Genomic DNA, 24641 nt, shown 5'->3' with positions numbered 1-24641 from the left:
CAAAGTCAGCTAGGATCGGCTCAGACTCAATCGTAACTTGAACAGGATAAGCGGCATTTGCTATTGTTGTGGAGTGCGATGACACGGCCGTTCTATAGCACAAGTTAGACAGAAAAGGAAAAAAATGGTGTGCGCTAAAGTCCCCAAAGTTCCATGCGTCACCTCACCACAAATCACTGTGGTGGCAAATGATCTGCCTCCCCTCCCTGTGTCTATGTGGCACTCTCTTTTCACTCCCTCGGTCCTATTATGGACAAAGCAACTGTGTTGATGTCAGTACGACGGAGGCTTGATTCACCGACCGTCCTCGTCTCAACGTGCACGGGTGCGTGCTAGATAACAGATAAGGCCATATATAAACAGCGCTTGAAAGCAGAAATGTAAATGTTTGGACGTGGGGCTGCATCGAGATACCGCAGCGAGCAAAGAGAGAGAGACTGCGACGAGATGAAAGTTCACGCCGGGAGAAGACGCAGGAGGCCGCAGTCGGATGCCTCTCGTTAATCAAGTCCTGAGGAACTTGTTATCACGAAATCCATAGTTTAGAAGTGGGGATGCTGCAAGTTTTGGCGAGGCCAAAGGAGATGGATGTTGCTCTTTTGCGTAGCGCAATGGAAATCAAATGAAAACCTAATGACATGATGCTTAAAAGAAATGCAGCAATGCCAATAAAAAAAAAAAACTTTCTTGGGAGTAAAGGAGGAATGAATTCAATAATCTTTTAATCAGTTCTCACTGGTTACTACAGAGCCCCCACAAACTACGGCTTACAAACCCCTACATGTTGCTAACCCCAGTTTGAAAGCCATTGGTTGTGTTCCATTAGCATGAAGAGGCAGCACCGGAGAAGAATATTGGCTAAACCATGAGCAGGAATTTTGATTTGACTTTTACACTTGGCTGAAAAATGTATTACGAGTGCATCAAACACCCCCAGGCGGCCGGGTTTTGCCTGGAGCGCTGCTACGGTTTTCTCCTTTTTAATCAACGGGCGATAAGCACAATTGACTTACTGCCTCCCCGGTCTTCATTTCCATGAGAGATCCAATCAGACATGTTACGACCAGGCGTGAATTCAAGTCCACGGGGGGGTTGCAGAGGATGTCTAGGTCTTGTGCGACTTACCTGACTTGACGGGCGGTGCTAGATCATTTGACTAGGCTTGGTTGCGGATTTTAAAAGGAGGCCACAAAAAAATGCCGTTCCATTAATTCCATCAATCCATCTAGACCAGAGGTGGGCAATCTCGGTCCTCGAGGGCCGTAGTCCTGCAGGTTTTGGAGGTTTCTCACTTCCAACGCAAGCTGATTCCAATCAACAGGCTCATTATCAGACTTATGCAGAGCTTGCTGATGAGCTGATCATATATCAGCTGTGTTGGAGAAAGGCAACATGCAAAACCTGCAGGACTCTGGCCCTCGATGCCCACCTCTGATCTAGACCAATGTTTGCTAACTGGTGCTTGGGGCTCGTTCCTTAGTTGTTGAGCATAAACAATGCTCAGCCCTGAGTGCAAGTTGTGATTTCATGAGTCATTTTTCCAGATAAAAAACTCTGAAAATAAGGAGATAGATATATGCTTCTCATTTGACAGCGACAGTGTTCAATAATAGTTCCCGCTCCGGGGGCCTAATAAAAAAAGTTCTTCTTCTGTGAGCATGTTAACATGAAGCCTAAAACCTCTTTTTTTTTTTTTTTTTTTTTGGGACGGGGTGAGGGGCGCACTCCATTGCGGAAACTTGATGGGAGCCACCAAAACGAGAGCCGGCTCTCCCCAACAGATGTTGTACATTAAATGGAACATGTTGAAAGTACACCAAAGAGAGCAGCCATTAGAAACAAAAAGGCCTTTCTTGCAGCTGTTGCAATACAAATTGAGTTAGTGAGCCACTTCTGTAAGAATTTTGCGTCTAAACACTCACTTTTGCTTGCCTTTGTTTGACCTAATAGCCTTGAGGTTTATAATCGCTCAAGTAAGAAGTAGACCTATAACTGGTTTGTTCACTTCTATGTAACAGACGGAGCAATAATAACTAATTAGGCAAACCATTTTTTTCTTACTATTCTGACAAATCAAAGTTCTAAGAAAACGTGGTAAACGTTCAGTTTCTTGTGGGTGTACATAGATCTGCTTACATCTGTCAACACGTGACGACCGACGAGGAGCGCCTTCAAGCATTTCTGCATGTGTGAGACGTTGATTGTTCGCAGGTCTCGGCACTCTCGACCACTGCGCCAACTGTTACGCCAAAGTAAACCAAAAGTCGCAAGGAAAACGGACACAAAGAAAACATGAGAAAAGTACATGGGGGGAAAAACCGAAGTGATAATTTCGGAACAAGCCAAAAACAAGTAAGAAACACTATCAGGCGGGATAAACTGGGCTTGAAAATACATCTTCAGCAAGTGTTGGACATTAGGGGTCGGAATTGCATAGTAACTGGAGATATGATATTTAGATATGGTTGCCAAAGATATCAATGCTCTCACTAGGGTTGTAATGGTACATGTGTTCATATTCCGATTTGTCTGTCTGGCACAGACCGTACGGGTTCCCACACGGAACACATTAGGTAAGGGACAGAAGTGGAAATCCTTTGCGCGAACAAATACAGTGCAGCTTAGGCTCTGGTTAGCGGATGACATGGCTAGCAATGCACACTTTGCACAAGCATGAAAAATGATCCTGAAATCCATCCTTTTTCTTTTAAGGTTGTCATTATTATTAAGATGACGTCACAGAGGAACTGGAGCCTACCCAGCTGATTTTTAGCAAGTTGTTTATATGGCGGCTGGTGGGCGAAACTTCTTATGTCCAAAATTGGTTAATTTGGTCCGTTTTTTAATACTCAAAAATCAATACCATTGGTCAGCCTCCTATATTGGTATTTTTACAAATGAACTAATAGTAAGTGTTTAAGTTGGCTCGCTCTCTCTGATGATGCAATGGCCCAACATTTTGTCTTTGTTTTTTTGTCCAATGGCAAATTACAATTCGAACCTTGATATTTGGGGTGCGAATACACCCATAGTCGAACGCCTAGCCTTACCAGTAGATTTTCTTTCCGGTCATCAGCGTATGACTTTCGGCTAGTCCTGTCAAGAGTTGCCACAGCAAGTCACTCCCATTTGTTCAGCATATTTTTTTAATGCTTTTCCTGACCAACCAGCCCACCCATTTTTTTTATTATCCGAGCTTAGAGCTGTCCACGGCTGGGTGTTGGGGAACTGGCGAAAACATTGGTTTTTATCTGCCGTTTAGCTAAGCAACGATGACAGTACTGAAATTCACATCATATTTATTCTCATCATATGACTAAAGGATATTTTGTGGCACTCCTACGAGACAGCGATGACATCATCAACACGCTTCCCTTCCAGCACTGCGCACTGTATACGGCGAGGTGTGACAGTGAGGGTATTGTGATTTCCTTAGGTGGCGAGTGAAAGTGAGCAAGGTTGCCTCTGACATCACTACTCCAAGTGGAGCTTTTTTTCCCCCCCCTTCTTCTCCTCAAGACGGTTTTGTTTTTACAGCTTCAACTCTGGGCAGACCCAACCGCTGTGTGCGCACACAACACACACACACACACACACACACACACGCACAAACCCCTAAAGAGGCCTTTTTCCACATAGGGCCATATGGTGCAGACAGGCGCACGGAAACAATTCTCCAAAAACAACACACACTCTACATTTAGAAACCTGTCATCCAGACACACAGTACTACACACACGCACACACGCACACACAGTTAAATCTGCTGAATGAATTGCTGCCTTGTTCGGCGGTGCGCTAATGGCAAGGAACCTGCCATAGAGATTACCACACTTGCACACTCACATTCTGCATTAGGTATTCTAGGGCAATTATCCATTGGTCCCAAATTTAATACACCAATAGAGGCCTATACACAAGCCCATAAAGACAGCTGATATTTAGCTCGCCCTGGCATGATTACATCTTTAATATAGCAGAGTAGGGTAATAAATTTAGAAAATAAATAAATAACTGTGCAGTGAATGACTGGCTGTGGCGTGGCTCTTCAAAGTAAGATATGTGTTTCCATGCTATATTCCAAACTAGCAATCCAAACTTCCAGTAACTTCCACCACCCAGCTCTGGCAGCCGGTGGACTGGCGGTGAGCACGCAGTCACCACATTCAACAACATGGCAACGCGTTCGGTCATTTGTGCAGCTAGACGGCCGGATTAAGCAACCGTGTGGAATTGATTCATCGCGTCTTGAGGAAAAATGGAGTGCATTGCTAGTTTTGTAACCCAAACAACAACAGCAACATGACTGCAAGTGAACTGCTTCAGCTGCACAGACTTCACAACAACAATGGCATAGAAACAAGAGTTCAGAACATTCAAGGACAATTTACCAACTTAACATGCTGACAGAGTGTGAATGTATTGAGTTTATCCAGGCTTGCCCAGTCAGTAGACTCTTCAGTGTTCAACTCTCACTAGACTGTGTTCATTAAAAATAACTAGCTAATCAATGTATGGATTCCCTATAGTTGATCAGGGAAATGAAGTACAGCGCCGATCTGGATACTTTTATTTCCTATACATTTTTACATAAAGAGTTTTGATTTTTATCAGACAGTTATACCAAAGTATTTCATGTTTAAAACCAGTTTGTTTTTGTTTTTTTATATATTGGTAAAAACGTAGATTATACATTCAGCAACAGTCATTGACAGTGTCCAAATGCACAATTTATTTCTCCTTGGCCTATTTACACATATATATAATAGTGGTTCTGATGTTGGAGGTTAGGAAAAAAAAATGCTCAAAGTGCTCTATTCATAATATTTGAATTCATCTAGAAAAATAATGTTTAAATTCTATCAACTGATTGTTTCAATATAATCATCAATCATTTCATAAGAAAAATAATTTATCAAGCTACATTAATTTAATAATTTTATTTAAAATATTTTGATATAAAAAATTCATTTAAAATACTATGAAAAATAATAAATACAATTTAAGAAAATAAGAAAATAATTGATTTTATCTTCAATTTTTAAAGTCTCTATTTGGAGCTTGTGTGGCGTTTTCTCCGTGTACTTCCTCCCGCATTCCAAAAACATGCACTGAAGATAGGTAAGTGTGAATTTAGGCAAAATGTACCCTGCGAGAGATGGACAAGCAGTCTATGGTGCACCCCGCCTCTCATTCAAAGTCAGATGGGATTGACTGCTGCACAACCCTAACGCTACCAAGTAGAACAGAAAATGGAAGGCTGGATTATTCTTCTGCTTTTATCATCTGAGCAAGTTTGGATGCTTTAGCTGGTGGCTAATACATCATCCCGGTCCCTTCACCACCCTTTTTATTGTCAGTGGTGCTCACAGCCTTTGCCTGACTCCCATGTAGCCCTGTTTTTTGTTTTTTTTACCACAGCTGGCCCTTGCTCCAATAAAAAAGATAGATTGAGGGGAAAAAAATGTAGTAAAATCCAACAGCGCTCTAACCCTAACCCAGATCCTTTTTTGAAACCCTAATATAAAACCCTAGTTTGAAACCCTTACCCTAATGTAAAACCCTAGTTTGAAACCCCAACCCTAATGTAAAACCCTAGTTTGAAACCCCAACCCTAATGTAAAACCTTAGTTTGAAACCCCAACCCTAATGTAAAACCCTAGTTTGAAACCCTAGTTTGAAACCCTAACCCTAAAGTAAAACCCTAGTTTGAAACCCTAATCCTATTTGTAAAATCCTAAAGTAAAACCCTAGTTTGAAACCCTATTTTGAAACCCTAACCCTATTTTGAAACCCTAATGTAAAAGCCTAGTTTGAAACCCCAACCCTAATTTAAAACTGTAATTTGAAACCCTAACCATAATGTAAAACCCTAGTTTGAAACCCTAACCCTAGTTTGAAACCCTAACCCTAATTTGAAACCCTACCCTAATGTAATACCCTAGTTTGAAACCCTAACCCTAATATAAAACCCTAGTTTGAAACCCTAACCCTAATTTGAAACCCTAGGTTGAAACCCTAACCCTAATTTGAAACCCTATTTTGAAATACTAACCCTAATGTAAAACTCTAGTTTGAAACCCCAACCCTAATTTGAAAAACTAGTTTGAAACCCCAACCCTAATGTAAAACCCTAGTTTGAAACCCCAACCCTAATTTGAAACCCTAGTTTGAAACCCTAACCCTAATGTAAAACCCTAGTTTGAAACCCTAACCCTAATGTAAAACCCTAGTTTGAAACCCTAACCCTAACGTGAAACCCTAGTTTGAAACCCTAACCCTAATGTAAAACCCTAGTTTGAAACCTCCTCCGATGAATATGCATTGGACTCGGGGTAATCTTCGTCGTCCGATTGAACGTCCGCCTGTGCAGAAGTGCTCGGTCGTTTTCCGGCGTTTTTGGCAGTCAAAGAGTTAATAATGTCAGGAACACAAGGGCAGACGGTATAAAACCAAAAAAAAAAGCTCATGTGTAACTAATATGGCTTAAATGTTTAACTCCTTTAGGAAAACCAGCAACGCTGTGGAGCTGACTTTGCAATAATTCTCTCCCAGACACACTCGCTGCAGCAGCTGTATGGCTCACCGGCATATGGATTAAATAAATACAGTGTGCGCGGAGCTTGTTAACACTTGTTCGCTTGGCCACGGCACGCGGTGGTAGCCAAAGAACGGAAGAAAAAAGAAAAGACAACACACCCTGTGGCGGCACACATACAAGCAGGTGAGCGGGTGTAGCTCGGCTTAGCGTGGGAGCGAGTAGCAACACATAATGTAATTGCTCGGGAGGCAAACGCAGCGTGCAGGATCAGGCTAGAGTAGCCGAGTTCACGCTGAACCAAGAGTCGGGTTAGTGTGCCCACTGGCAAAGGTTGGTTTCAAACCTAATCTGATTAAGGCATTTTAGCCCAGCCCAGATAGGAACAGTCAGAGACAAATGGAGCGGGCCTTGGAAATCTAGGTTAGACCCACTGGCCCTGCTTTTGTCTGGTTACCATTTTTTCTGATTAATGACTTTCATGCAGGGGCGTCAGGGAAAGCTCTCACCAGCATTAGCTCGGCCAACACAAATGCATCTGTTTGTTGATTTTTATTTATTTTTTTAATACATAAACCTCAGTTTTTTATAGAACTCGCCTTTTTACAATTTCTGTAAAGTGACAGAAAAAGTCTGAAAAATACTTTTCATTTTCCTGGCAAAATACTGACAGCAGTATGACTGCACGGTATTATACTGTAGCGTCTCTTTAATTGCAATTAAAAATGGTTAGCCATAAAGTGAAAAAGAAAAAAAACTAGCTGTCCCTTCGACTAAACTTCCACAAAATGGAAGTTCACCAATCACAAATCACAGTGGGTGGCACATTTGCTGCAGCTGATCATTTTGCCAAACTAGGACTAAACAGTGGCATTTCCCACCAGCACTGTGTTTTTAAGGGATGTTTGCGCGTGTTTGAAATGCTTTTAACATTTTGTGGTATTTTTATGGTTTAGTTTACCCTCATGCTCCTATTGTTGCAGACGTGATCCACTGTTATAGAAGAACAATGAATCTTCTTCTTTTTTTTTGTCGTTTCAAAATAGCACCTGAAAATAGAACGTGACACTTAACCCAAAATTGCATGTTTAATATGGAAACCTCTGTACTAGCTCAGTGTAGCTGTAGACCTGAAATTAATAAATAATAGTGTTGCAATATGCATGCCATGCAAGTAGTAGGCCATTTTGTAAAGAAACAGAAAAACACTTAGCTCGGTTCAGGATACGGTCATACTGACAAAGCAATGGTGGCACTTTCCATCTCTTTTAGCTCACAAACATATTGGTTTGGCTGCATAAAAAATTCAACGGTGAGAAGGTGTTCCAAAATTCCCATCAAGCCAACATGGTTATGTCGATTTTGCAGTTTTCTCCTAATTACGGTGAATTATTTTTGCCACCCTTAATTCATATGAGCTCTCATCTCCTAATTACCAACAAGACACATGTCCCGCCCACCCCAAACTGCGCAACTGACCTGGGGAAAGTCACGGCAACAGCGACCACAACGAAAGCGCGCTGTGCTTACGCCAGTCGAGTAACTTCATCAATTATGAAATCACACGCACACAGCGGCAAACGCGCATTTGTCATTTCGACGCTTGATTGATTCTGCGTCCTTTAAACAAGTCGATCATTAGCAAACTAACAAATGAAGTCATTAATTCCAGTGACGTCTGGCGACAACGCCTTTATCCATCTTTGTCTGCATAATTTAGATGCCTCTGCCAGGTAAATAATTGTTTGTGGGACAAAAATTTAAAAAAAAAAATAGTACTTCAAGATTGAGCTAGGAGGTGAGTGCAGTGAGGGTTAATAGGCTTGCTAGTGGATGATGCATCGGCACTTGTTGTTCCAAACACTCATTATGCAGCACTGAAGGAACATGAGTGTTTTATGCACTACATTGATGGCAACTGGTAACTTACAGCGTGAACTCCAAAGTCCAATGCCTTAAAGGGGACATATGGGAAATTGTTTTTAATAGCTTGTTTATAAATAGACTGCCCACCCATTAAGTGTGAAATTACACAACGCAATAACTGCTTAGCTATTGTGATTTTTTTGTGACTGGGTTATAACTACCAAAATCCACACATGAAATTTGAATGGGCCTGTTCACTGATTCATGTCTGAATATTTTTCCAGAATTCACTCCCATTTGTGAGGTCTTTATTGTGAGTTGGTTTTGCCTTGTAAAATTATTTTAAACTTTGGCCTCAACTCAAATGGAAAATGGCCAAATTTTGAACGTTGCTAAAACGCTAACAGTTAGCATGCCATCATGTGGCGAGATGGCAAATAGAGTAGACAAAAGTGTAAAGGCAGATTTACTTCTTTTTTTTTTCTATATTGATTAAAAACGGATTTATTTATTTTTGGGCAAAGAAATTGGCAAACAATTAATAATGGAGTCTTTTGAGGAGTTGAACTTTCCCTCACTTCAAATGAAATAAACTAAATCTGTTAATGACACAAACGTTTACGTTTATAACTTAGACAACATTTTTCTGGGGGGGGGGGGGATGACTATACACCAAATTAAATATTAAAAATGTCCCAACAAAACACATCTGCCGGTTACCATCTAGGGAAAACCTTTCGAAAGGGTGGTCGCACCAGTGCAACCTCTTATTTTTTAGGTGTACCATTGAGAAATTTGTCTCAGTCTAGAGCCCTGCTAGCTATAGCTTAACGGTATGTTAGCGGGATAGCTTGTTTTGCCGATCAACTAAATTGGCGCATGACTGAACGAATTGTGGTCCCACTGTTTATTTGGTGCTGCGTTTACTGTGATGTAATGTTGGTAAAAACAACAACAAACATTGAAAATATTCAACAAGAGTCAAACAGAGACGTAGCACTGACCATGCCGCACCGTACAGGGCCGTCATGTCAGAAACGTGCGTGTGCATGCGTGAATGACAGTCCGACTTAACTTTGAGACTCTATCGAATTGTCTCCACTTGACATTCCTTTTGTTTCTTTTTTTCCACAAACTGCACAAAAACATGTTCCAAATCCGACTCGTCCTGGCGACATCAAAGCTGTCGCGCTACCCCACAACACACAGGCACGCACATGCAACCGCGCGCATGTACGCACACGCACGTACGCGCACGCATAGACAGTCACAGACATAAAGCGCGCACGCAAACCACAGCTAAAAGCATCAAGCGGTTAAAAGCAACCCGCCCTGCTGAATAACATCACCGAGCAAAAGCCACCGTACCACATAATGAAAAACATACAAACACACACACACACACACGCTCACGTGCTTAAAAGGGCTTGTGTGTATCACGTCCCATATGTTCAGGCTTGTCCTAATCATTTATCTAAACACACAATGACAGAAAAAGTCATCAACGGTCTTGCTTTTTTTTCTCCCCAATTTTTGGACAGACCAGGGGGTTAACTTTCATCACGTGTAACTTATGTATTCAATATGATGGCCGGACTGGACATGCACAAACAAATAAATCAAAAATAACAAGCACAAATAGAAAACAAATTTACAATTTCGAGTGGTGTAAAGAGTGAAATAAGTAATAAGGAATTTATATCTATATAACTTTTTTTTTTAAATAATATATAAATGTAAAAACAGCAATCAACCATTTTGACACATGCACTGTAAAAAGGAACAAATGAAGCAAATGTATTTTTTGTCCACAAGAATTAATATATTACTCCAATGTAATTCCATGTACCGGTACTCATTGAGAAAAATAACTCATTGCTGTGGCATTTTTATCAATTATGAAGGCTAAATATAAATAATAATAGCGCAGTTTATATTATTGATGAGCCCACTTTAATTACTTACATACACACGCAGACAGCTGATTATTTGCATATTAAATCTTGTTTGAGTATTAAAAATGAAGGGATCTGTCGTATGATTTGAGTAATTGAGATCATTTGGGGCTTTTTTCCCCCCCGTCAGATTATTATTCGGAGTATTTAAAAATACATGTAAATGTCTTACCTCTGCTGGTCATCAGGTTATAAAAACAACATGCCTGGGCATCGGTTCTGTTCAAGCGGCTCAGTTGGACCCCAGCGGTTCCGCTCTGATAATAAGAAGCCACCACCCCCGCAAAAAAAAAGCTCAGGCTATATCCAAGTGCCCCTTTCTCAGCAGGCCTGCATAGCTCCACGCAGGTCCATGGCCGCCAAGCCTTCAGCTTCTATCAATTTTTGGGGAGGGGGTTAGGAGGGTCTTAAACTCCACATAGCATCCGCTCGCTCTGGTCCACCGCTGCTGGTGCTGTTACGCGTCACAGCTTGGTGGAGTGTGTTGTAGATCCACAGGAGAAGTTTTTAAAACAGGTGGCGGTCCGGTCTCCGCTCTGGTTTAGATCCTCACTTGTCAATTTTGTGGGGCGTCAAAAAAAAGCCGCATTTAGCACCTGGAACAAGGCAGAAAGAGAAATGGGTTCAGATTTTACATGCAATGGCGTTTTATATTGGGACGTCTTGTCCAGATTTTACGGGAAACAATTTTCCCCTTGACTCCCAAATTGAGCGCTGTGCGGCGTAAGGAAAAATAGTTTTGTGCCAGTGTGACTGCAGCGTAGACGGATAGATCGAATCTATCCCACAAACGAGAGCCAGACGCTATCTAAGTACGGCGGTCCGTGACATTTGTACTACATCAAAACTACTAGGAAAGATGGCCTCAATATGGTTGATGGTACACACTGAGCCATTGCCAACAAAACCCAATGTCATATTTGAAGATGACATACATTTTTTCACACTTTTGTACAAATAAATGAAAATTATTTTCACCTTAAAATTCTACGTGCAACACCCAATTAATGATTTTTTTTTTAAGGTATCTGTATTCACAGCTTTAAATATTTTTCAATGAGGCCACAAGCTTCGCATAATAGTGCTCCAGCTAGCAACTATATTTAGAATCAGTTACCGACCATCCCATCAATCACTCGGATAAAAACAGATTTTATTCTATTAAACAGCAAACTGTGTGAGGCCTGGCCTGGTGAGTGATGTGGGAGTCAGCTCAAGATTGCAGTAGGCTGTTAACTGGCTAACTGTTAGATTGTCTGCATGTCAAATACATGATGTGCACGTGTTTGTGTTTTATTTATTTTTACTATTTTATAATGAAGCGATTGAAAGAGAAAAAAAGTTGTTGTTTTTTTAACGTCACTATGGGATGTTGGTCGTGTGTACCATTTTTAATTTGAGCTTGTGTTTAAAATACAATGCCTGCCCTCGCCGTGGCAAAACTCACATACATCCACGTGCTTTTTTTTTCAACTTTTGTCTGGATAGTAGAAAACAACGCCAGCGGCCCTTCGAGACTGCGAGCGAGTTATTATGTGAAAACAGATATGGGGCATTTTGGAGGCGAAACAGAAGATTGCTGGCGAGAAAAGTCAAGCGCATTATGAGTCATTACAGAAATTATGAGTCATTTTCAGACCTTCCCATCAAAAAGTGGTACTTTGAGTGTGTTTTTGGGCAACAAAAATCACACTTGAAGGTTATTATGTTGTGATACACAGGGCTCTATTTTGTATGATTTATTTAAAACATGTCCATCATAAGAGTTGCTGTTCCACACAAACAATCCACATGCTTCAGTTTTTTGTACGCTTAACCACAGAGCAGCTTTTTTTGTGCAACGGGAGAAGCATGCAAATAGCTCCAAGTGTAAACTACAACTTAAAAGGCCAATTTCGGAAAACAGAAGCTAGAAGAAAGTCATTGGAATTATAACAAGCTGGAAATCATTATGAACTATTAATGTGTTTTTGGTGGAAAGATACAGGCACAATAACACAAGGCACACTGATGAAAAGAAAGGAGGAGCATACAATTTATTATCGCCGAAAAGCTTGAAACCCGATTCTAGCCAATCAGAAGCTGGACGACAGACAAAAGGTGGTATTACGGCAAACTAAGAAAAGGAAGAACGCAATTAGAGGTCAAGTATAAACTTTATCAGACAATCCAATTATGGATGGAAAAGGAAAATTGATCTGGAAATGACGAGTCGCTGAGTTTTGTCAAACCCGTCTACTATGTGAGCTGCTGTGTGACGTTTCAAACAAATCCACACGCGTCCGGTTATTGCAAGCTTGACCACATAATAGCTTTAGCCATTAGTGTCTTTTATGGGGGGAAAAAATAGTAGTAGCACTCACAACAGGAAAAGAAGTGATTGAGGGGAGGGGTTTCTTTCCCCATCAAAAGTCGGAATATTTTCCCCGAGGAGCCCCGACTGGGTCTCGCGGCTCCTCATTCATTTATACTCAATCACAGTTCCTCTGTTTTTCTCTTTACCGCCTCCTCTACCGTGACTTATCTCCATCCTTTCCACTCGTGTTCCTCCATCCACTTTTCTAATCTCTTTCCATCGCTCTGTCTTTCCCATCAATCCGTCACTGAGCTCCCCGACAAACTTTGCGTGATTCCCGCGCCTGTTTTTCCAGGACGCACGCACGCGCACACCATACATACAGATGTCTTCCCACCACGGCGCAGCCACCGCCTCCTGTGCTCCACAGCCCTGTGTGTGGTCCGGTCCGACTATAGGCCGTTACATTGTCCCAGACAGGTCAGGCCGCGTCACGAGCCGGCAGACGAGGGGGAATGGGTAACTTGACTTGGTGGGGGGGCTGGGAGGGATGTTTGTTTTTCTGTTTCCAATTTGGTCCGGCCCGGAGGAACTCCACACTCAAACGCACCATTCATGATGGCCCGACGGCCGCACGCTCGCGCAGAATAGGCGTAGAAGCGTGTGTAGGTGCACAACACGTCATCACAAAAGTGCAGTAATCACATAAACACACACCAGTCTGTATCCAAGAAGAGCAAAGCAACAAGTGGCCATTCCACGCAATCAGAAGCCAGAAGAACGGACGTGTCAAAAACGGCACGCACAAATTGAAATCGATTAAGTGACTGGTAAGATTCCAAACGAAGTTGATTAATCATGTGCAGCACAGTGAACAACTGGTTAGCACATATGCCTCACAATTCTGAGATTTTGTGTTCAAATCTCAGGTTGGGCCTTCTAGTTGATTCTTCTGACCATTAATTATGCCTTCCTACTCTATTTCATAAAAATAAAAAAAGTTTGGTTGGTTAAAGGCTCCAAATTGTCCAGAGGTGAATGGTTGTTTGTCAATATATGCGTATCGCGATTGACTAGTAGCAACCAACCAGTCCAGGGCGTATCCCTTTTCTCACCCTAAGTCAGCTCAGCTGGGACAGGCAGCACAACAGGAAGAGAATTAATCACAAGAAGCAATTATGATTGTTTTGTTTGGAAGTTGTTAAGAATAAAAAGGCGACACGTCGGCTATTAGGACATGAGCTACCGCCACTCTTTAGTTCCGCGTTCCTAAGACGCTTACCTTGAACCATCAAACAGCTCATTCCTATCTAAATAGCCAACAACCCTTTAAAATCGCAATGCGATCAAAATTATAAATATGCATGACTTTTTTGTCAGTTCCCAGCCAAAAACGATTGTACTCGAAAATTTTGTTTGATTTTACTTTTAAAGCATTTAAAATAAGGGATACTTAACTCATTGAGCCATTTTGAGCAATAAAAAGTTAATATTTTGTCCAGAATGAATTTGATAACGTCATTATTTTTCATGTAGAATTAATACATTTAAAAACGATTTGTTCCACTTACGGTCGACTGAAGATGACATCACGTGTGCTGAGGATGTAGGTAACGACCTGTGATGGTTCAGTTTGCTGACCAAACCCAGAAAACGGGTGAGCCACGATTGGCCGTCATCTACTTCCTCAGCACACGTGATGTCATCTTCAGTCGACAGAAAGTGGAAAAAATTGACTTTACAGGTATTAATTGTTCATAAAAAAATAATGAGGTTATCACATTAATTACAGACAAAATATTATACTGTTGAAAATGGCTCAATGAGTTAAGTACCACATTAAGATACACACTCCACCAATTAGAGGGCAGAATGCACCAAATTTCACATTCATTTCAAACATTCCATCAGATGCTATAGCTAGGCTTGCTCTTTGTACTTACAGTAGCAGAAGTCTGAATCAAAATAAGCATTAAAAAATGAATATGGAGAATGGATATTAAAATTTTTAAAAAGTTACATTTGACATACTATGACCCATTAAAACCATTCGCAACTTGAATGTGTCAAAAGAAAGCAATATTTTATACTCATGAAAGCCCCAGTGTGAAAACTAAACATGCATAAAGCTACTGAACATTTTGCCCGTTAGTGCAACCTGCTCAAAAAAGAAGAAGAAGGAAAAAAAGTCTAATCAATGGAATACTATTTTATGAGATGACAAGCAGATGCATCCCTGGCAGAGTTCAAGAAAAAGCTTGCTCAAACAAGAATAGCCAAATAATGTCTGGTTATGCCCCTGGTTGTGCCCGTGGCTGCCAACACTGCTTTCCAACTCTCGGCGGCCCAGACAGACAGAGCGTATATTCATCCTTTGCTACGCAGGCGAGCTGCATAAATCAACAGGTATCTCAGCACGGCTTAAAAAAAAAAAAAAAAAAGAAATAAAACAAATTACAGAGAACAAACTTTTTTAGCCGTAATCGTAGGCGTCATGGAAGGAACTAGCAGCGGGCATAAATCAACATGTTGATTGTTGACTCTCTCGTCTCGTCTATCTGTCTTTTTTTTTTCCCCTTCAGAAATTATGAAAAACAAACCAAAGTCATGCCAAAGGAACATACGCAAGATGTCCACCGTGCCAAAGTCGACCAGGTAATTAAGACGATTTGAGAAGTGCACCCACACACATGTGCACTTGTCTGTCTGGCTAATCTCAAACATGACATCACTCGCACACAAGTCGTCCACAGAAAAAGAAGGGAAAGAAAAAGGAGGGCCATGTAGCGGCGCAGCGCACATGCACCGACAACTCTTCGCCGCCTGTGTAAACACGCAAACACGCACACTTTTCCACTCCCGCAGAAGCGGACGTTTCCTGCAGGAGCAGCCCCTCACCACCGCCGCCACCACCACCCTCTCCGACTGACGGGAAATGTATCTGGACAAACTTAACGCGCACACGCGCAGCGGAACGTTTGCCGGGCCACAATGTTGACTTTTATTTTCGCTTGCAGAGGCGAGCGGAGCGCCGTTTCTCTACTATCGGGAAGCAGGAGCAGGGGTGGGATTTTATTTTTTTTTCCCGGTGATGTTAATTTCAGAGCTGGGCATCTTCACTCGAGAGCCACAAGTTGTCACACTGTCTCGAATGCTTGGCAGTGACTTTTCCCATCCAATTCCAATGGGCACACATGCAACTGACAATCGGGCCAAATTTGTCGGCAAAGGCCCCATTCTCAGATGTCTCGAAAAGATCATATTGAGTGATTGTTCTGCAGTGTGGGTTTCTCATTTTTTCCACTTGAATTGCCTTGAAAATGGTATACTATATAATACTAGCCATGTTCAATATTTACTATTACAAATCCTTAAGTTGCGTACATGCATACTGACGAGTGACAATCATGTTCAGATTCGGCCTGATTCAGAAAAGGGCCGATTATCGGCTGTGTCTGAAAGACTATACTCAGCGATTATGCTGTAGTTTAGTGTTAAGGTTGATTTTTTTCTCTCTCTTCCTGATCTGCTCAGAATGTCAGCGCTGACAATCGTAATTGTTAAACCTGTTTAATATTTACGATCATTTAGTCTGAAATGGATTTAATATTACACAGATACCAACAATCACAAAGTTTGAGTAGCCCTCCTTTACGATCGAAATCAGCAAAGGCCTGATTGTCAGAACGATGAACCTGAGCAACTATCTTTTCTTTGGTCCTTCCTCGGGTCTCCTGGCGGCCTCACGACTCTGGCTGGAGGTGTTCGGTTTAGGTGAACGGTATGGGATTTTTTAATAGGTTTTAGGTGAACTAATGAATGCACACACACTCGCACGCACGCACATACACTTACAAAAAAAAAAGGAGAGCAATGATGATGACCTGTCAAATCGGTAAAATTACCGAATGAACAATACTGAGCTCTCCAGAAGAAAAGAAAAAAAAAACTGAGCAACTATCATGTAATGTGTTAAGAGTGATTTTTCCTTCCTGAACTGCTTGGAAAATGGTCAAGGCCGATAACTGTAAAATGTTAAAACCTGTTCCATATTTACCATTGCGAATACGAAAGCTGGGTTAACAAATCAACAACAATCAGGCCTGACTGGAGCCCGATTCAACACTTGTACGTAATAAAAGTCTGCCAAGTCCCGAGTGTCAGATGTTGCCAATGATTATTTTTGAGCGATTCTGTGGTGTGGGGTGTGTTAATACTTTTTTCCTCCTGATCTGGTTGGAAAACGATCAGGGTTGACAATCGTAAATGTAAAACCTATTTCAATAGTTTTAGACCCCCTACGATTGGTTGGCTGACCAGTATAGAGTGTAGCACACCTCTCATACAAAGTCAGCTGGAAAAGGCTCCAGCTCACTAGCGTTACCAAAAATAAGTGGTATGATGGACAAATGAATGAATCTTTCAATACCCTATTACATCAACTCCAATTGCAGATGAATTAATCAATTATTATGCCCATTCCTAAACCAGACAGGCCTATTTATATGCATGTTCTTTCCCTCCATTTCCGCAAATCACCCAAAAACAACAAAACAGGTGCAAGTCCATGCAGCTGCCATCGGATATTATAGCCCGCCACCTCGACTAATTCCATTTGAGCATCCCCGGCGCTGAATTTAAGCAAGCTCAGTCAATTCAAAAGAATTTTGGGGAGGCAGTGTGGGCCGCAAATAACTGTAATGGGATGCTTCTTCGGATGTGGTTATTAAGCAGATTACATTTGCATAATCATCTGTAGAGACTTCTAATGGCGCTATGGTTTAGACTCGCTCCAATGCCGTTTCCTCTTGCCCGCAACACTTCCTTGACACATTTTCTCCATCCGTATTCAAAAATTAAAATGGTGGAACATCAAACACTGCGCTCCAATTGCAGTGCAGGAATTAGCCGTAAAATAAGAAGAACAAAGAAAAGGACAAAGCACGTGAATATAAACTTTTTACCACCACAACGTTGCTCAGACTTCACATATATTTTGGGGAAGAAATACTAAGCCACAACGAATTAGCTTATGTCACAATAACCTTTTTTGGTTGCGTTTAAATTTAAGCCCAGTAAACGGCCCCCTTAAATGCAGTAAATAAAAAAAGATTAAAAAGTGACTCATCGGTGTAAAAGCATTTCCTTTTTATGAAATAAATCAAATTTTATGATTGAAATGCTGCTTTGTCTTTTTTTTTTTTTTTTTTTAAGAGCTGAAAGAATGCATGATTGTCATAGCGAGGTGAAATTGGCCTCAGCGGACAAGCGAGAGGACAACTTTGTGTGTGTGTGTGTGTGTGTGAAACAGTAGTAAAAAGCCTAAAAGCCATGTTGCAGAACAAATGCAGCGCCCCCCCCACACCCCACACCGAGCTATTCCTCTCTCACACACACACACACACACACACACACGCACACAAGTAAATTTAACTGTCAGCCGTAAAGTTTTCAACTATAGCAAGTGATCCTTTCCCCTCTATTTCCCTCCTCCTCTCACTCCTGTCTATGCTAATGAGCTCCTTTGCTTGTTCATCTGCCCGTCCGTCCTTCTTACCTTACCTCAGATTTGTCCTTTTTCCTAATGCTCTTAATGTTTGCGTACACACTCGTCGTCCTTCGGGACGGTCGAATTAAATGGCCAATTTGGATATCTACTTTCCACTTGTTTTCTTTAACTTCTTGACACATTCCTTCATAAAAGGAAAGCTTCCTCATCCCGCCCACTTTCACCAAACACTCTCCCCCTCGCACCCTGACCGTGGGCCTCGGACACCCGCCACCTCGCCTTCCTACCACAAAGACCCCCAGATGTGTGCCCCCTTTCATTTCCATTTCAAAAAAAAAAAAAAAAAGTTGGGGGACCAACTCCCTTCTGCTTGACATCCAATCGACGCACCCACTTCACACACTAACACACATTGCAAAACCCATCAACACAAAAAAAAACAACACAAATGTACTGATGTAATAGGATTTTTACACACACAAAAAGTGCTCATAAATAAGACAGATGTCCTGCAACATTTTGTCTTGTCAAAAACTGCAGTGGAAAAAATGTTTATTTACCAGACTTTGCAACAAACACTACAATTCGCCCTAAATCTGCACTAGTTAGCACAAACAAATCATAATGAGTCATTAAAATGTACAAATTCCAACAGCATCTTCAAGAAAAAAGGCTCAAAAAATGTTCATTGATAAAAAGTTGTCTGAATCACATCCTGAAACAATTGCTTGAATGGCAGCTTCATCTAACAGGAAATGTACAAAAAGTGCTTATAACTTGACAACTTTCCAGCCGCATTGTCTATCCTGCTGCCACACAATGCACAAATATGACCAACTACAACAAAAGAGATTACATTTTGCATTGTTTGCTACATAAACAATATACTTCGCCCTACAATAACAGGTCATTAGCATTAAATTGTGTTTATTATCTTCATAGGACTTACCGGTCAAAATGTACAAATTCTGACAGAATTCTCACGAGACCAGGTTCGGGCTAAGCTTATTGACAGCTAATAAAAATATCCATTGATGCATGTTTGTCTGAATCACATCCTAACACGGCCAGTTCAATAGTTAACGTGGTTATTACTTGTCTCCATTGTACTTCTTCACTCTTTTAGACAAACCGCCTCCACCAAGCAGGAGTTGCTGCACTTTTGAAAACTCTCCCCTAAAGTGTAGGCAGCGCACAACACAGCAATAAGTGTTGCTGCTGCTTGTTGCTGTTAGTGTTGAGTGCAGCTAATGGTTACATAACTGAGTGATTACTAATTTGCCACATTAGGAGCTGTTCTTCTGGGCGAGCAGAAGAAAGAGACGGTCCTCTGTCCTGTCAAGAAAGTTTCGCCAAACATTGTTTTGAAACAAATTAGCAGACTTTCAGAAGGTCAACAAGAAACTTGGATTCCTTTGAGCCATTAGGGGCCAGCATAAGTGCCACCATAAATTAAATTAATCTATTAGTTATTTAATGGGATCGCTCTAAACGCTCTGCAATCTTATTTTAATGTTAGAGCCATATTGAGCAGTTCGCATTAATTGCGCAACAGCGCGAATGGAGCTCACCTTCCCATAGAAGACGTTTTGTTATTTTATAGACAACCACCTAAAAGACTGGTGTCTCAACCAAGTACAGACGCTCCCCTACTTACGAATATTCGAGTTACGAACAACGGTACATACGAACATTTCTGCACGTACAGTATGTCGAAAAATGTTCGGAAAGAGATGCTGTAAGTTAGATTTTGCATTGCGCGTAGTGCTTCTTTCCGCCGCTAATACCGACGATTGCCGCTGTGAGAGCTCATTGGAGGCTGAGCAACGTGGCGAGGAGGAGGAGGAAGAAACACCGGTCCCAATGAAGCAGGAAATAACTTTTGAAGCCGATTCCAGCGACGACGAAGAATCTCTCATGATATAAAATCCTCCTCTTCCTCCTCCTCCTCCTCCATCATCTCCTTAAGCATCGAGTACATCTTCCAAAAGTAAGTTAAACTTCATTTTATTTATCTTATTACGTACATGTACATACTGTGTGTGTGTCTCTCGCTCTCTCTCTCTAACATACGTAGTACAGTACAGTACTGTACGTATTCTCTCCATTTTATTAAAAGTTTTTTTCAGTACAAACCAATGCAGGTTACTTGTACAAGCCTTAAACATACTTATATAAACCTTCAATATACTTATATCAGGGATGTGATTTGACCAAAGTGAAATTATCTGAAAATTTAGCCGGGGGTCTGGGGGCCACCGGCCCCCCGGAGCTCATGGGTTTTCCGTGTTTTTAAGTACTTTCAATGCACTCACATGACAAAGAAATAGACAAAACAACAGCATAAATTTTCAATGTATATTGAACTATCCCATATAAAATGGCAGTTTTAGTCAACTCAAAATCAGTCACATTCAAAAACATTGGACTGCCTTTGCTTTTAAAAACTATCACTGAGAATATCATCATATCTAACTAATGTGATTACTAAGTTAACACATAAATAATGTTGAAGAGTTCAAATTTCATGAACAAATAATTGTATCATGACCAAATAAAAAAGTAACTCATATTAGAACATACCACAAATGTCTTTGTAATAGCAGAAGATGTTATCTGTCGGAGTCATGTGCATACACAATGAACTACAAAAAAAAAAAAAAAACGGAAATTTTAAGATTTTTATTTTTGGAGATAAAAAAAGCGGAATTCCGCGAATTAGCGGAAAAATCACATCCCTGTTATATAGGCTTTAAACATAAATTATAATACAAAATATAGCACTGAAGCAACTTACGAACAAATTCCCCTTACGAACGATCGTCCGGAACGTAACTCGTTCGTAAGGTGGGGAGCGTCTGTAGTGTACTCCATTTTGGCTTAATAGCTTCAAGGTGCTATTACTTGACTTCAAATAAATACTGTACAAAGTTGCAAACAAAATCAGTAGGCAGCTATTATGCCCATCCTTACTTAGATTTAGCATTTCCTAATTACTACCAAAAAAAATCCTTATGGGTTGTGTTTCCAATCCAGTAAAGAACTGGAAGTAAAATACTAATTGATCTTCTGTCATGATTGCTATCGAACCCAAATGGTTTCAGTCTATTCTCAAAATAAAGGACACTGGTCCAGTATTTTTGTGGGGAATTATATCGTAACTTCTACATTGAAAAAAAATCCCCCAAAAAACAACTTAACAGAAAGTTAGAAGGCCACCAGCTTCCGCCAAAGTTCATGTTCCTTGGAGAGAAGGCCCGAGGGCACCCAGCTCCAACTTCCAGCAGTTTCTGCCTTTTTGGCTTTTCTCTCCGGCTCTTAGTCAAAATGTCAAGCTGGACCAGAGGCAAGCTCAGCGGACAAGCCAGGACGAGCGGCCTAGCAAGCCAGCTCCATTTTCGAGAAAAGAGAAAGAAAAAAAAACTGTCATTTCAAATCCGAGCTACAATTAGCCTGGACAACATAAAACGTCTGCTGCTTGTTTTGTGGACAGAATGGCTGACCTGCCCCATTTCGGAGAGGACCAAGACTACATTGAAACAGTCGCCAGATGTTTTTAGCCAGACTACAATGCTAATGGGGTTGAGCGTTTGTGTGTGCAAGTGTGTGTATGAGCAACAGTTATAAAAAGCAGCTGAAATAAACGACCACCTGTAAACTTTACTATTCCAAACCGTGTACAGTGAACCCCCGGTTCAAAGCAGTTCCAGACGCACTCGTTGAAGGTGAAAATATGCGCTAAACAGAGACAATGTCGTTTTTGTATAGTTTTACTTAACCCTCCCATACGACTTAACACACACGTGTAAAAGCTAAAATACTGAGAGAAAAAAATGTGTTTTTTCAGTGCTCATTCAAAAAAAAAACTTACTATAAAATTCTTGGACTACCTATAATATTGACGTTTGTACACTTGAACTTTATCAAAAACCATACATCACGATTGACGATATATATTTTGTCCTGCCTTTTTCAAGCTCGGGAAAATACATTCCATTCATCGGTCGATGGGGAAAGTGGTGACCAAATCATAGCGTGGTTAGCTCAGCTGAACTGAACCACTAAGTGAAAACGTCGCTAAAGAAACAGCACCTTTAAATCAACAGTAAACAACAAAGACTACCAATTATCAGCCCTTGAAAGTCAACGCCTGATCCTACAAGCTACTACAAGTCATGCTGGATGTACCTGCATTCAAACAAACAGATACGTCGTCCTCAAAAGAAGCACACGGGCAGAATGCGGCACTTGAGGGGGAAAAATAGCTCAGTACTTTTCCCATCAGCCTTTTCGGGTTCCAACAAAAAGAAACATACAACTTGATCACATTCAGGCCACTTGCGCCTCGGTCACATTTTCCAAAGCTAATTTCACTGTCTCTCTGTCTGATGGCTTAATGTGGGAAAAACCAGAGGAAATTACCGTCAGCGGGCTGCACTCATGGGAAAAGCGTTGAGTCCTGTTATGCCAACTCATAACACCAAAGCATGAATATCTTAATTGTGCATTGATGACTTTGAACGACGACACAGGGTTTGAGGCTATGCAGAGGCTTTTTCAGCCCAAAATGAAACCCACACTTAGACTTCATGTATTACAACAGACAAGAGTCAAAAAAGAAATTTGCCAAGAAATGTGTGCCAGATTAACAGTCAATAAAATCTCTTGCAGCTCCTTAAATCTGACAATTGGCGACTTACTGAAAATTGACTTGCGATCCATTTTGTGTCCTGACTATGAGGGAAAACCCATCTTTAAAACACATCAAGGTATCTTTAGTTCAAACTTAATTTAATATTACATCTGCCTAAAAATCAAAAAAAAAAAATTTGCTCATGCGTGTCCATTAGCATTTAGCGCACATATCAGGAAGAAAGTGATTTACACAAATATTGTGTCAACTAAAAATAGATTGTTTACAGCCCCAGTCAAATAAAATAAAAAAGGGGGGGGGGGGGGGGGTAACAAACCATTCCACACAATAAACTGTTAGCTTTCTTGTGTGACTTTTATACAGCAATTCAGAAGCGAAAAGGAGGACGTTTGTAACCCATTTGCCGTCACCTGGCACTTGTAAACCCCCCAAATCCACTCAAGCCGCCGCTTTTATCAGCTTCCTCGGTGTCGTGACAGGAGAATTATTTACTCTCTGTGATCAAAGTGGCAGCAAGAAGAAGAAGAGAAAAAAAAACTCCCATATTTGGGACGTCCCATGAAACGTGCAAAAAAAACAAAAAAAAAATCCCCTTAAACTAAGACCATGTGCGCGTTACAGTCTGACGTTAAAAGCCTAAAATAAACAGAAACAGGACGGTGACAAACTCCAGAGGATGGCTTCGGTATTCTTAGCATTCACTCCTATAGCCTACCCTGAGAGACAAGACAACCTACGATCCAATCCATGCGCATTTTATAATTAGCGAATGTGCTATACAGCTACCAGAGTCCAAAACATGTGTACACTACATTGAAACAATTGCATCCCCGGTGCGAGTTAGCCAAGTGCTATCGACAGAGCCATGCGCCAGGAGCCGCGCAAAAACGTTTGTCTAACAACAAACTAGCCGAGACAAATGGGTGTTTTGCTTCATGAGCTCCAGTGCTGTGTTAAATCAGATAAATAAAACACCGTCTTATGATTAGCTCTTACCATAAACAACATTTTGAACGGTCTGTCGACAACCGTATATAAACAGAAGTATAAATTTGAAAGGTGCCTTCAAAGGACAAATGATGTGTCTGATGTTTCGTGGAAGAGGGCTTCACACATCATCAGAAAAAGATGATGATGATTACAAAAAAATTAATTACATGTTTAGTCTAGACGGATTTGCTGATATGAGCTTCCAAACCCCCACAAACTAAACCTTGAAGTTACCCGGAACATCTAACAAAACCAACATGAAATTGGAATAACAAATGAAGCCTCAGGGGAACTTACACAAAATAAAAATGCTCATAGTAAATAACTGTTCAATCATACTTTGAAAAAAAAAAAATACAATTAAAAAAAAGCATGCCCCCAGAGGTGGTTTAGTTTCCAAGAAACAAAACACACAAGAACTGCAAAATCCTCACTAATTCAAATGTGAAACAATAATAGGACACCATCTCATAATATATGTGCAGCTCGGAGTATTTTCGAGGGCCTTCACGAGGCTTCACTCCAATCACCAGCAGCAGCAAACATTTGTTAAATTAGTCGTGTTACTCGGATGTCTGCAACCGCTCGTGAAAGGCGACATTTTCCGCCACCCAGGTTCTGTGCCGTCACAGTCTAAAAAGTATTTTGTCATATAGGAATGAAAACTGTGATAACATTTCAGGCTCAAGTCAATCGTTACTACCGTAGTTAGTAATTGGTTCTGCTTTTACAATGTTGCGGTGTTTCATTGTAAACAAGGATTATTGGCAATACACCTCGTAATGCAATACGCAGATGTGCTGACTAAGCAAATTAAGCTCATATACCGTAAT

At 41.0% G+C, this 24641-nt stretch overlaps 1 protein-coding gene across 8 annotated transcripts in view; it reads right to left on the bottom strand.

Moving 5' to 3' along the window:
- trps1 (trichorhinophalangeal syndrome I) overlaps positions 1–24641 on the bottom strand; it is a 171213-nt gene that overhangs the window by 59164 nt on the left and 87408 nt on the right. For all 8 annotated transcript variants that reach the window (XM_077548805.1, XM_077548803.1, XM_077548810.1 and 5 more), the window contains one exon: positions 10532–10955. In XM_077548805.1, coding sequence (XP_077404931.1) covers positions 10532–10544 — 13 coding nt within the window. In that variant the 5' untranslated portion in view covers positions 10545–10955. The remainder of the gene's footprint in view (positions 1–10531; positions 10956–24641) is intronic.

Source organism: Vanacampus margaritifer, chromosome 17, assembly GCF_051991255.1.
Source record: "Vanacampus margaritifer isolate UIUO_Vmar chromosome 17, RoL_Vmar_1.0, whole genome shotgun sequence".
In the NCBI taxonomy this organism is placed as follows: Eukaryota; Metazoa; Chordata; class Actinopteri; order Syngnathiformes; family Syngnathidae; genus Vanacampus; species Vanacampus margaritifer.
This window is presented reverse-complemented; position numbering and strand designations above follow the sequence as displayed.